At 40.4% G+C, this 13989-nt stretch overlaps 1 protein-coding gene across 1 annotated transcript; it reads left to right on the top strand.

The window, feature by feature from the left end:
• Positions 1-8277: 8277 nt before the first annotated feature.
• LOC131005185 (heat shock 70 kDa protein, mitochondrial) lies at positions 8278-12310 on the top strand. Its single transcript, XM_057932019.1, has 6 exons — positions 8278-8513; positions 9737-9804; positions 9902-9980; positions 10068-10634; positions 10715-11335; positions 11479-12310. Exons 1-6 carry the CDS (start codon positions 8451-8453, stop codon positions 12103-12105), a joined length of 2025 nt encoding a protein of 674 aa, XP_057788002.1. The 5' UTR covers positions 8278-8450; the 3' UTR covers positions 12106-12310.
• Positions 12311-13989: the final 1679 nt, after the last annotated feature.

The raw sequence follows: 13989 nt of genomic DNA on the forward strand, positions 1-13989 counted from the left end.
TTGATTTAATCATTACTACTTTACTACTAGACCAAACACATATGCACATAATTCACAAATTTTTTTTGATCAGTAAAGTAAAATTTTTATTGAAAGAAAATGAATCAAGGCATCAGGAATGCCAATCAGAACAACAAAACAAGTTTGAAGTCTTTGGAACACCAAGAAGTAAAAGGAATTCCTAACTCCAAGATTTTGTAGGCCTCGTTCCAACTCCAAAGTCTCCCCTTAATCTGAAAGACAAGTCTATCAATATCCCAAGCCTTGTCCTGAAAACGACTACCATTCCTGCTTTCCCAGAGCAACCACACTGTTCCCACCCACAAAGCGTTAAGCAGTCTTCTTTCTCTCTTCTTTTTTCCAGCCGCAATGAAAGAAATGAAGTGTTGAAAGATATCTCTCGGATTTGCCGTTTTGATGTCGAGCCATTGAAAGATCTGATCCCACACCGCCGCTGCTTTCGGGCAGTGGAGGAACAGGTGTTCCGTCGTTTCCTCGCTAGAAACACATGCATTGCACCATCTCTCCTCCACGCTGATCTGGACATTTCTTCTACTCAAATTATCACATGTTGCCAATCTGTTTCTAAGACATCTCCATGCCGTCACCTTGGCTTTATTTGGTGTAGGGGCCTTCCAAACCTTTGCCATCTCCAGAGGTACAACTTGTTGCTCCTCTCTTGTTTTTGCCACAATTTCATATGCTGACTTGATTGTGAAGCATCCATCTGGTGTCACCTTCCATTTCCATTCGTCTTTTACTTCGACACAAGGAGCAAAATCAGCAATAACCAACCGAAGATCCTCCACAAGCCCTTTCTCCCACTCCCTTAACTCCCTCCTCCACTCCACCCTCCACACCCACGACCCTTCCTCCCAAAACCCGCTTTCACCAACCAGCGTTTTCTTATTCAGGCTCAAATTATACAATCTCGGAAACACAAACTTAAGGGGTTTGTCTACCGCCCACACATCCTCCCAGAAGCTGGTCTCAAGCCCATCCCCAATTCTTCGCCTCAAATTATTGATGAACCACCGTTCTCTCCTTCCTCCTCCCTTATCCACAATTTTTTGCCACCACCCTTTCTGTCCACCTCTTCCCGCCACCGAACATTCTCCCCCTTCCCCCCACACTAGCTCCCCATAAAGCGATTTGATCACCCTTACCCACAGAGCTTTCCCCTCCCCCAAAAACCTCCAGAGCCACTTACTTAACAGCACCTGATTAAACCAATCGATATTCCGAAACCCCAGACCTCCTGAATCCTTGTTGAGGCACAAGGCATTCCACTTATACCAGGTGATACCCCCCGTCTGTGTACCTCCTCCCCACAAAAATTTGGAGAACAGTGAATTAAGTTCCTTAATCACCGCTTTAGGTATGAAAGCGAGGGATAATTGATAGATCGGGATGGATTGCAACACAGACTTAACTAGAGTAATTCGTCCTGCCAGCGAAAGGTGTCTCTTCTTCCAGCTTGCCACTTTGTTTGAGACTTTTTCAACCAAAAACTTCCAATCTCCAACACCATTGCTGCGCCCCCCAACTTTAGTACCCAAGTATTTGCACGGAAATGATCCGATCTTGCACATGAGGAGCGATGCCCATCTCCTCTCAACTGCATCATCCACTCCCACTGTCATAAGACTACTTTTGTCGAAATTTACAGCTAAACCCGAGACGAACTGGAAGAGAATCAGGAGTTTCTTCACGCTCTCCATATTTCTGTCATCTGCCTCCAACAAGAAGATAGTATCGTCCGCGTACTGTAGATGTGTAATGGGCACTTTATCCTTGCCAATCTTTACCGGAAACAGGAGCTGCCTCTCCGCTGCTCTTTCAATGAACTCGTTGAGACCTTCTGCCACGATAAGGAAAAGGAAAGGTGACAATGGGTCACCTTGTCTCAAACCTCTCTCCATTTTGAAGTCTCCCGTCGATGATCCGTTCACCAAAACACTTGCTGTTCCAGATTCCAGACTCCCTTTAATCCACTTCCTCCAAACTCCGTCAAAGTTAAGTTGATCGAGAAGCATATCCAAAAAATCCCATTGCACAGAGTCGTATGCTTTTGCGAAGTCAATCTTGAAAAAAATACGGCCCACTCTCTTCTTTTTTGCCTCAAAAATAGCTTCATTCAGGATAACCACCCCATCTAAGATGAAGCGACCCTTGACAAACGCACTTTGATTATCGGAAATGATCGACCCCATAACCCTCTTCAATCTCTCAGCCAGGATTTTAGCCACAATTTTATACAAGCTGTTGATGAGAGAAATTGGGCGAAAATCATTGAGCGACCCAGCCCCTTCTTTCTTCGGAATCAGAACAATAAAAGAGGCGTTACCACCTTTCGGTATTTTCCCATTTTCTTGAAATTCCTTCAAAACCTGGAGTAAGTCCTCTTTAACCACGTGCCACGCCGCTCTCCAGAATGTGAAGTTAAATCCATCGGGTCCCGGACTCTTGTCTCCACAACAGCTCCAAACTGCTTCTTTTATCTCGTCCAGATCAAAATCCCTGCTCAGCCAATGCCTCTCGTCATTTGAAATTTTCCTCCTCATGAAATCCAGGGGGAAATCAGGCATCTGTCGTTCTTTCCTTTTGAAAAAAGCTTCAAAATGATTTCTCACTCTTGCTTTAACCTCTTCCGGTTTAGAAATCCACGAGTTTTCAAAGAGCATTCCTCCAATCTCGTTTTTAACCCGTCTCCCACGAATTGCCCTATGGAAAAAACCTGAATTAGTGTCTCCCTCTTTGAGCCATTTGAGTTTGGCTTTCTGTTGCAGCATCATCTGTTTATTCTTGAATTGAAGGGAGAGCAAGGCTTGAATTTCATTTCTCCTGATCACCTCTGATTCATCAAGACCTCTCTGCTCGTCCACCTTATCCTTCTCTTGAAGTTCCTTCTGAAGTTCTTGGATTTTGTAGTCAATCTCACCAAAAGAAGTCCGATTCCACTCCTTCAAGGCCTCTTTTAGTTTCTTCAATTTCTCATTAACCACAAAAAAGCTCCATCCCCCCACAATAGTCCCCGTCCAAACCTGCTTGACCATCTCCTCGAACTCCGAATGATTCACCCATGCATTGAGGAACCGAAAAGGTCTTGGTCCCCAATCCTCCGATCTTGTAGTGAGAATAATCGGACAATGATCCGAAATTGAACGTTTAAGTCCTCGTGCCGACGTCCCTTCCCAAGCCGCCAGCCAATTCTCATTAACGAGGAAGCGATCAATCTTACTCTTGCACTTTCCATTTGGTTTGTACCAAGTAAACTTCCGGCCTTGAGTTTTAATTTCCTCCAGATCATTCTCCTGGATAAATTCTTCAAAACTTCTTGCATCAGCCGCTACAAACGTCTCCCCAGTGCCCACACGTTCATCCCTCCTCCTAACTGAGTTAAAGTCTCCCAAGATACAGACACTCCTATCCGTATTTTGTTCCACAATTGAGCTTAAGGCATCCCATAAGATCCGCTTATCCCCTGAGCCGACTGGTGCGTACACATTGATGATGCAACATAAGATATCACCCTCCTTATACCTACCATTTACCACCACCGCCCCCGGTAAATCCCACGTACTAGAGGCTTCGAAAACCTCCCTATTCCACAAGCAAACAATTCCTCCAGCCCTTCCCTCTGAATTCCTAATCGCTACGTCTGTATAATTAGACCCCCACCAAGATTTACAGAACAAATCCCTGAACACCTCCATCTTTGTCTCCTGTAAGCAACAGAAATCGATCTTCTGCCCTTTCACTAAATCAGTAACATCTCTCTGCTTCGCAACACTCCCCAAGCCCCGAATATTATAAGATAATAAATTCATAAAACATTCCTCAAAATACTCCCAGCATTTTCGCAAGAAAGAAAATTACCTTGCGCCTCAATCTGTCGAGCAACATCTTCGTCTGGAATTCGACTTGACATCCCGATCTTCTTTCCAAAATCCCAGATCTGCTGACCTGAAATTTGCTCCCCAACTGTCGTCTCCTGCCCTTCTTCGTTATCCCCTTCTCTTTCCTGCTCTGCCACTTCCTCCCCCCTTCCATCAATTGGCTCTAAATCTGAAATGAAGTGTTCCCATTTCTCTTTCTCCCTGGCCGTATTCTTTTTCTTTTGTCTCCCTTTTTTTCCTTTTGAATTTCGGTCACCACACTTTTTGCTTTGCTTTGAACGGATGAAAATCGTATGCTCGTTCCTTTCGATCCTTTGCCCTTCCTCTTCCCACGCCTTATCCTCCACAACATTTTTGACACCTTGATTTTCGCTGTGGACAAATGAATCGGCTTCTTCCCTTTCCAGAATAGCGCTTCTATTCTCTCCTTGCGCTTGGATCGACATTAAAGTATGATCTCCCTCACAAACGCTTCTTCCTTCGGTCCCAACCAAATTCAAAAGCATTTTCGATCCTCCCCCCACCGCCCCCTCATAATTGGTTTCCTCAACAAACGTGTCTGCAACGGTTTGGATCGAAGGAGAAGAAACGTTGATTTCTTGTAGAACCGAAACGTCATCATTCCTTTCACCGCTCTCTTTCCGATCTCCGATGGTTGCAGCTGCCGGCTCCATAGACTCCTCCCCGCTCGTCCATCCTGCATCTGATCCCGAATCCTCGAACTCCGGCTCTCCAATCATGGAAGATAATGGGTTTTCGTGAATTTCGTCAATGCGAAACATGAATCTTGCTCCATTAATACAACACTCCGTCACTTGATCAATGGATCTAAGGCCCGTGGAGATTTGAATTAAAGCAACATCCAGTTTTTCTTTTTCTTTCGTCTTCTCATGTATCTTTAACACCCGACCAAACTTTGCAGTTTCCAACTCAAAGAAACGAGGAGTCCATGCATGGAGTGGGATCCCGGCCCACCTCGTCCACACAACTCGTTGTTGAAACACATCCACTGCGTTCCATTTCCTCTTCCATTGAAACCAGAACTCGCTCCATTCATCCATCTCCGTTAAAACTTTTTCTGTTGGCGCGTCGCAGACACTACGTATCAACACCAAATTTCCTCCCATCGTCGTCACCTTCAGTTTACCAGCACTTTCGCTATTTATTTCTTCATTAATCTCTTCCCACAAGAACTCATCTTTGATGAAACCCGTGAAGGCTCCATCTAGCCATCGTGTTTCCTCATCCGAAGTTTTGAACTGAAGCAAATCCGACTGTCCTGACTCCCCTTCTTTGGATCCAATGAGCACCTCCTTAAAAGAAACCCCCATCATTCTTTTTGCGGCATGCACGAGATTTGCCTTTTCCAGCTTTCCAACTGCGTCAGATTTGATTCCCTTCACTTTACTTCCTTGGACTTTTACTTCTCTCTCGAATCTCGGTTTGTACACCCTAATTTTGTAGCTCCCAATCCACAACTTATTCAGCTGCTCCAGCAAACCATCCCTATCTTCAACATCTTCGAAGCGAAGAAAACCGAAAGGCTTCCCTTTTTTGTCTCTCTTCCTTGGACAAAAGATGTCCGTCGGTTCTCGAACGGAACCGAACTTTCTCCTCAAAAAATCTAAGCTACATTCTTCTGGAATGTTATTGAAAAAGAATGTAACTCTTTGTGCTGCATTGTCGTCTCTTTCTTTCCAAAGTTTCGAAAACCTTTGAGTCTTTTGATTCATCTGCTTCTTCACCATCCCATCAGCTCCTGTCCTCCACGCCCCTCGTCTCCTCACCTCCCTCCATACCTCCTCTCCCATCTCTAAAATTGGATCTTTTCAAAATGCAGCCCGCCGCAAACGATAGCAGCACCTCCGCCGCATCTTTCCGTCGCTAGACTGCCCTAGCTGAAGATACCTCGAGAAAAATAGGTCAACCGCTGTTCCGGGGGAGGCTACGGAAAGCGGATCGGGTTGATGGGTTTCCAGCGGGCAGATACTATGATCTGCACTACTGCAGCTACGACTCTGTGTACTTGGCGACTGAGGTCTGCTGGGATCCGATCTGCTGGGTGGCGGCGGAGCGGCGCCGGTCTGCTACTGCCTGAGATCTGCACGACTACTTGGCTACGGAGATCTGCTGACCGGCGATCTGCTGAGTGGCGGAGTAGCGGCGCCAATCTGCTGGGTGGCGAAGGAGAGTTGCCGATTGAGGTCTGCTGGGATTCGATCTGCTAGATGGCGGAGGAGCGGCGCCGGTCTGCTACTGCCTCAGATCTGCACGACTACTTGGCGACGGAGGTCTGCTGACCGGCGATCTGCTGAGTGGCGGAGTAGCGGCGCCGATCTGCTGGGTGGCGTTGGCAGTTGCACTGCTGGGTGGCGTTTCAATGCTTCTGCTGCGGAGTATCGAACGGAGGTGGTGGCCGGAAGGATGCTGACTAGCGGCGAAAGCGGAGGCGCGCGAAACAACTCCGACTGCTGCTGTTGTTGCTGCTGTCGAGTTGTCGCTTCTGCTACTCTTCGGCTGCAGCTGCTGCTGTTACGCCGTGGAGAAGCAGCCGGTGGAACGTGGCGGCAACTGGTGACGATGGCGGCGGGTGGAGCTCTTTGCGTTCATCGCTGGGGATATTCCTGCTTGGTATTTTTGTTAGAGTAGAAATATTTTTTATGGAATATTTTTCCACATAATTTGCAAAGGAGATATAAATAATTTTAGAGAATGAATGTTTATTTTGAGTGATATGATAGATTGATAAAAATATTTCAAATTATTTATATTTACTTAAAAAGATTGATTAATTTTGCACTAATTTAACGATCTTATCTTTTAAATATCCAATCATATATTTTTATCAAGTGGTCATATCACTTAAGGCAAATGCTTGATGCCAATATTTCTAATTCGAGACGATCCAAAAAAAAAAAAATAGACCTGTAAATTTCATGTATAATTCAATTATTATTGAAATTCTGCCAAACTATTTACTCAAGCAACATAAACCGATCTTCTTTCTTTAGTTTTAGTGTGTGTTTGCTTTAAGGTATAAGGGAGCGATAAGCTACATTTACCACCTTATACTTCGTTTGGTTTGATGTATAAAAAAATTCGGGCAACTTGTATAATTTTTCGGGCAGCCCTTATCCCTTGAGAAAATGATAATTTTATACCTAATAGAGGGTGATATAATTTTATACACCTTATAAGGAGTGGATAAATATATTATCCTTCAAACCAAATAAGATATAATAAATGTGGTCCCCACTTTAAGTGATAAGTTTATACATCGTTATATTACCCCTCCATTTAGAGGAATAAAAAGCAAACACGCCCTTAGGATTCATTTACTTTGATGGAAAATGAGAGAAAAAAAATGTAATTTTACTCATTTTCTTTTTAATGTTGAATAATATTTTCTTTTGATAGTGGCACAAAAAATAATTTTCAACATTTTCTCAACTTTTCAGATCTAGTAAATATATGATCAAAAATAAGGAAAATAGTATAATATTTTATCATCTTTTCTTATTCATTATTTGCCAATAAAAATTTTACAACTAAAGTACACACATCCTTATAGTTTATTTTTGTTGAGGGTTTAATCTGACTCAACATAAAAAAAAAAAAAAAATCCGACCTCAATTTTTTAAAACCAATAATAATAATAATGCTATAAAAGTGTATCATATCTTAAGCTACAACGAAAACGGAATAAATTTAATTTAATTTGATAACAAATAGCTGTGTTTATATCTTAAGCTACAATTGTTAAATCAAACCATTAATAACAATATTCTGTTTTTTCTTCAAAAAAACAAAAACGAAAACAATATTCTGATAATAAATAAATTTAAATAATAATTGGTCAAAACAATCAAGAAATGAATTAAGTAAATAATTCACGAAAGTTACGAAACCTAAAACAATTTAGTTGAGTGAGAAATGGGATCATCATTTATTTTAATTTCTAGTTTTTTTTTCTATTTTTTATTTTAATAAAGTTTTTTATTTAAGAAAAAAAGATGCTCATAATTAGATTTTATAAAAATTTATTTGAATGTAAATTCAATAACTTTCAATATTTTATAACACGTAAATGAATGATTTATTATTTTGCCATGGAACATAATAGATGCAGAATTGCAAAGAAAATTTCATTGCATAAACCATCTTTTAATTATTTATAAATTAAAAAATTTATAGTAGTATGCAAATTCGCAACCCCACAAATTACATGATGACCCGGTCCCGGTCTGGTACAGTAGTACTAGCCGTTATCGGCTAAATGCTAATCCATCTGCAATTAAAATCTAAGTTACCCATAATAATAATAAAAAAAAAAAAAAGAACTTTTATGTCTTGGGGAGCAATCTACCAAGGATGGCAAACCACATATATCTAGAACCTTCTGGGTGTATTAGTATTTCTTTTTCCTTTTTTCTAAACCTCAGCTATTTGTATCCGCCTCCCCTCCCCCAAAGCTCCTCATAAACCCTAAACCCTAGCGACCCAGGAGTGAACACTGCACACTCTTCATTTTTAATACAGCTCTCCGTTTCGATGGCGACCGCCGTCCTCCTCAGATCTCTCCGTCGCTCCGCCCCTATCTCTGCTTCCAGAATAGTACGTCTCGCCGATTTCTCTGATTGATTTTCGTTCTTTCTTTTTATTTTCTCCCACGTTTGATTCGTTTCTGTGTGATCTGGTGTGTAGTTTTGTTAGTGTCTTAGATCTGCTCTGATATGCCTGCTTGCTTTCAGGCGGTGACCATGTATTAAAATAGGTTTTTGCAGGATTTCTATTGAAGAGAATCTTGTAGTGGAATTTTCCTTCGTTTTGCGTGTGACATATATACTGCTGCTATGGATTACTGGTGATTTGTTGTCATTTGTTTTTACATATATGCAGAATTCTAATTAATGAAATTAGTTATCCAATTGCTTTTCCACATAGTAGATAACTTCTGAAACACCTGACTGAAAACTAAAACTGTCAATCACCAGCAAAGGAAAACCAGAAATATGCACAAAGCAGAATAACATTAATGTATGGCAAAAACGGGAAAATAGAAGTCCGGAATTGGGGAGGTATGACAATGGTCAGAAAACGGTTATTCAAGTGCTAAGATCCGATCTTTTTATGTTTTGGGAAGTATATGATTAATAATGATGTCAGCTTATATATGTAAATCTCTGCTGTGCAATTAGACAGAGAAACATGAATTAAGGAAGTGTCTATTGCCATTTGAAGAAATGTTTAAATCAACTATCTGTGCCGAAATCAGTAGTTGCTAAATAAGTTTATAATTTATCGAACTTGTAAAATTCTCTAATGAATAGAATACTGAACTTGTAAATTCAGTATCATCAGCAGTCAGCACCAAATCACTATAACCTATATTGTGAACTTCATGGTTTATTGTCATCTGTTTTTACATTGAAACTATCTCACAGTACGTGTGATATATAGAGGTGGAGACTAGAGAATGGTTATTATAATATTCTGTGGGGTGGATGTGATCTTTTGAGGTCTACTTTGTGTAGAATGGTTATTATAATATTCAAGCGCTTGCATTGTTTATTATATTTTTCTTTTCCCTTCTTAGTTTCCATACTGTAGACTATGCCTCAAGATTCAGTGAGGTCTTGTTGAGAAGGACCTGTGATTAATTAGTGGCAGTACTTAATATATCTTGCTCTTTGGGCACTTTCATGTTTTTGATAATGCTAGTTGACTAGTAAATTTGAATTCTTTTTTTTAAAACTGATTGTTCTTTCTGAAGATGTACTATTTGCATTAAGCACCTTGTGATCTTTTGTTACCTACTAATATATTTTGTACTTCAGTTAGCTGGAAACACCAAACCATCATATGCAGCCAGCAACAAGTGGGCAGGTCTTGTAAGGCCGTTCAGGTATATGTCTTGTTAATCTTTTTGTATATTAAGCATTGAATCGTTTCCTTTTATCTTTTTTCATATTTTGATTCAATTGCATTTCCTTTCTGAACAGTACGAAACCCGCTGGAAATGATGTCATTGGCATCGACTTGGGTACCACAAATTCTTGTGTGTCTGTCATGGAGGGAAAGGTGCTGGCTTTTTTTCTCAATTGAATTCTGCATCATACTGTTTGTTACCAATTGATTTACTTACATGTAAGATAATATTTCTTACAGACTCCGAAAGTTATTGAGAATGCTGAGGGTGCTCGGACAACTCCATCAGTAGTGGCTTTTAGCCCTAAAGGGGAACTGTTGGTTGGGATACCAGCAAAGCGACAAGCTGTCACAAATCCGACCAACACAGTCTTTGGCACCAAGCGTCTAATTGGCAGGCGCTTTGATGACCCTCAGACACAGAAGGAAATGAAGATGGTTCCTTACAAAATTGTGAGAGCTCCTAATGGAGATGCATGGGTTGAGGCCAATGGACAGCAGTACTCCCCGAGTCAAGTTGGTGCTTTTGTCTTGACCAAGATGAAGGAAACTGCTGAAGACTACCTTGGGAAGACTGTAACCAAGGCTGTTGTGACCGTCCCAGCTTATTTCAATGATGCGCAGCGACAAGCCACCAAGGATGCTGGGAGAATTGCAGGGCTTGATGTTCAAAGGATTATTAATGAGCCCACTGCAGCTGCACTCTCTTACGGCTTAAACAATAAAGAAGGCCTTGTTGCAGTTTTTGATCTTGGAGGTGGAACATTTGATATATCTATTTTGGAGATTTCCAATGGTGTCTTTGAGGTGTGATATACTTGTTAAGCACATTTTAACTGATCTTGTCTTTGTTTATGTCTTTATATTGAACACTTGTTTGCCTGCAGGTGAAAGCCACAAATGGTGACACGTTTTTGGGAGGGGAGGACTTCGATAATGCTCTGTTGGAGTTTTTGGTGAGTGAATTCAAGAGAACAGACAACATTGATCTGTCAAAGGATCGTCTTGCTCTGCAGAGGCTACGGGAGGCTGCTGAGAAGGCGAAGATAGAGCTCTCATCAACAACTCAGACAGAGATCAGCTTGCCTTTCATAACTGCTGATTCAACTGGTCCACGGCATCTGAATATAACATTGCCAAGGTCCAAGTTTGAGGCTCTGGTTAACAGCTTGATTGAAAGGACGAAGAATCCTTGCAGGAGTTGTTTGAAGGATGCTGGCATCTCCATCAAGGAGGTTGATGAAGTGCTCCTTGTTGGTGGAATGACCCGTGTTCCAAAGGTTCAGGAAGTAGTTTCTGAAATCTTTGGGAAGTCCCCAAGCAAAGGGGTGAATCCGGATGAGGCTGTTGCCATGGGGGCTGCTATTCAGGGTGGTATTCTCCGCGGTGATGTCAAAGAGTTGCTTCTCCTTGATGTTACACCGTTGTCTCTAGGTATCGAGACACTTGGAGGAATCTTTACCAGATTGATCAACAGAAATACTACAATTCCAACAAAGAAAAGCCAGGTAAATCTTTTGGTTTCAACAAAGAAAATGCTACCAGGTAAAGCTGATAGCATTTTGTTAATTTATCTTTTCTCACGTTATTCTACTATTTCATTAGCAAATCTTTTGATTTCTCACTGAAGTAAGCCTTGTCATTATTTCAGACATTCTCTACAGCTGCTGACAATCAGACCCAGGTTGGCATTAAAGTGCTTCAAGGAGAGCGTGAAATGGCTACAGATAACAAGCTCCTTGGTGAATTTGAGCTCATGGGTATTCCTCCAGCTCCTAGAGGCATGCCGCAGATTGAAGTCACGTTTGACATTGATGCCAATGGAATTGTGACTGTTTCTGCGAAGGATAAAACCACCGGCAAAGAGCAGCAGATCACAATTAGGTCATCAGGCGGTCTATCGGAGGATGAGATTGAGAAGATGGTCAAGGAGGCCGAGGCGCACGCCCAGAAGGATCAAGAGAGGAAGGCGTTGATAGATGTCAGAAACAATGCAGACACCACCATCTACAGCATTGAGAAGTCCTTGAACGAGTACAGGGAGAAGATTCCAAGTGAAGTGGCTACTGAAATTGAGACTGCCGTTGCAGATTTGAGAAGTGCTATGGCCACTGACAATATAGATGATATCAAGGCAAAGCTTGATGCGGCGAACAAAGCTGTGTCGAAGATTGGACAGCACATGTCTGGTGGTGGTTCGAGTGGTGGTCCCACTGGAGGCTCTGAGGGAGGTGACCAGCAGCCACCTGAGGCAGAATATGAGGAGGTAAAGAAGTAGATGGCTGAGATGAGTGATGGACAATTGAACTGAATTTGTTTCAGCGGAATTAATTTTTTTTCTCTGGCAATTTTTGTACTTAAATTACAATTAGCTGGGTAGTAGGAGTTCGATTAGAAACTTGCTCGGGTGGAATTGCTAAAACATCATCATATAATAATTTCTATGCCGCTTGTGTTAAATTAATTCTGCATTTTTTATGTTATATTGATTGTGGTTATGGATGCTGTATGGAGTTTGCTATCATTTTTGGTATGGAGTGGTATTTGAATTTTTAAATACATATTTAAAGGATAATGGCCCCAAGGAACAAAAAATTTGCCTATTACTCTCTCTTATTGCGAAAATTGTAGTGTAAATAAAGGTGAATAAAGAGCTTAATTGTTAAATAATTATTTTTATTAATATTATTATAAATATTGAGTATAATGAAGTTCAAAATATAAAGTTATTAAAATTAATGTGTTAAATAGTTAACTTTTTTTAATAAATATTGAGTGTGAAATTCAATATGTAAATAAAGTATTTATATTTTTCGTGAAATGAGGGAATAGTTTTAAAAAGGGAGAGATTATAATTTTTGTAAATAAACAAAAAAAAGTAAAAATGTTAGTCCTTTATTTTTTTTAATGTATTTGTTAGCAGTAATTTATTGTGGTGAATGAAGTTACTACATTGTTAAAGTATACATATGGCCATATGGGAGAACTATAGGTTTATTTACATAGGGGAACCCTCAGCAGCTATGAAGTGGAGGGTCGACCCTAGGTTCAAGCTTAAAGGAGTTCCTACATTAATTCTAGGGGTGTGCGAATCGACCGCTCAAATTGACCATAAATTGATTGAACCGATCAATCGACCGCCAAGGTTTAGAAAATTTTTGATTTTTTCGGTTTCTGTGAATTTGGTTCGATTGAAAACTGAATATAGTATATTTTAATATTTTATTACTTTTAATTTTATAATTTAATCTAACTTCTAAATTCGAACACCACAAAATAAAGTCCCGAAACCACAGTACCTATCTTTATCTCTCGTTTGCCTCCCCTGATCTGACACATCTTTGATAGCATCTCTCCCAGTTCGACATGCCCCAGTCTGCCTTTGAATGCCCCATCCCTAAATCCGCGTTCCCCACATTGCCTTCCTCTATCTGTTTTTTCTGAATCCCGTAGTTTTTTTAAGTGTCGACCGGTCGATCTATTAGTTAGTGAAAATTCGATTGGTAGATTGACCGATGCACACCCTTAATGATTCCTCGCTCAACAAGGGCTTGTCTTGAAGATCAGGAGGCCCATCTCGAGAGAAAGATAGGCAACTTTCTATATGGATGAGGAAAAGTTGTATTGCCTAATAGTAATAAGGGTTTTGTAATTGTATATAAATTAATTAACTTTTAATAAAATTTTAATTTTGGGAACTTCAAACTATTTATTCACTCAATTATTACTTTTTTTTTATTCTGCATATTTGTCTATTTTCCAACTAAATTTTATGTCTTAAAAGACGTTTTTATTCAATTATACAATACAATGTATGTTCTATTTTTTTCACCCGGTCATATTTATGCCAAGTGGATATATTTATATCATATTATCACGACAAAAAAAGGAAGAGTATGTAAAATAAGAAAAAAAAAATTAACAATTAAATAATTTTAATAAAAAATTAATAATTTATATAATTAACTTTAATAATAAATAACCTATTCTCCATTTGTTATAGTTAAAAACTCTCATCTGCCATATGCCTATCTAGGGGTGTAAAATCAGGTACCCGCGGGACAAAATGACAAAATGTCATACCCTTACCCGTCTCACAGGTACCCTCATCCGCTGCGGTTATGAGGGTACCTGCACAGTCTCGTAATTTTTTGGTGAATTT

This window comes from Salvia miltiorrhiza, chromosome 1, assembly GCF_028751815.1.
Source record: "Salvia miltiorrhiza cultivar Shanhuang (shh) chromosome 1, IMPLAD_Smil_shh, whole genome shotgun sequence".
NCBI lineage: Eukaryota > Viridiplantae > Streptophyta > Magnoliopsida > Lamiales > Lamiaceae > Salvia > Salvia miltiorrhiza.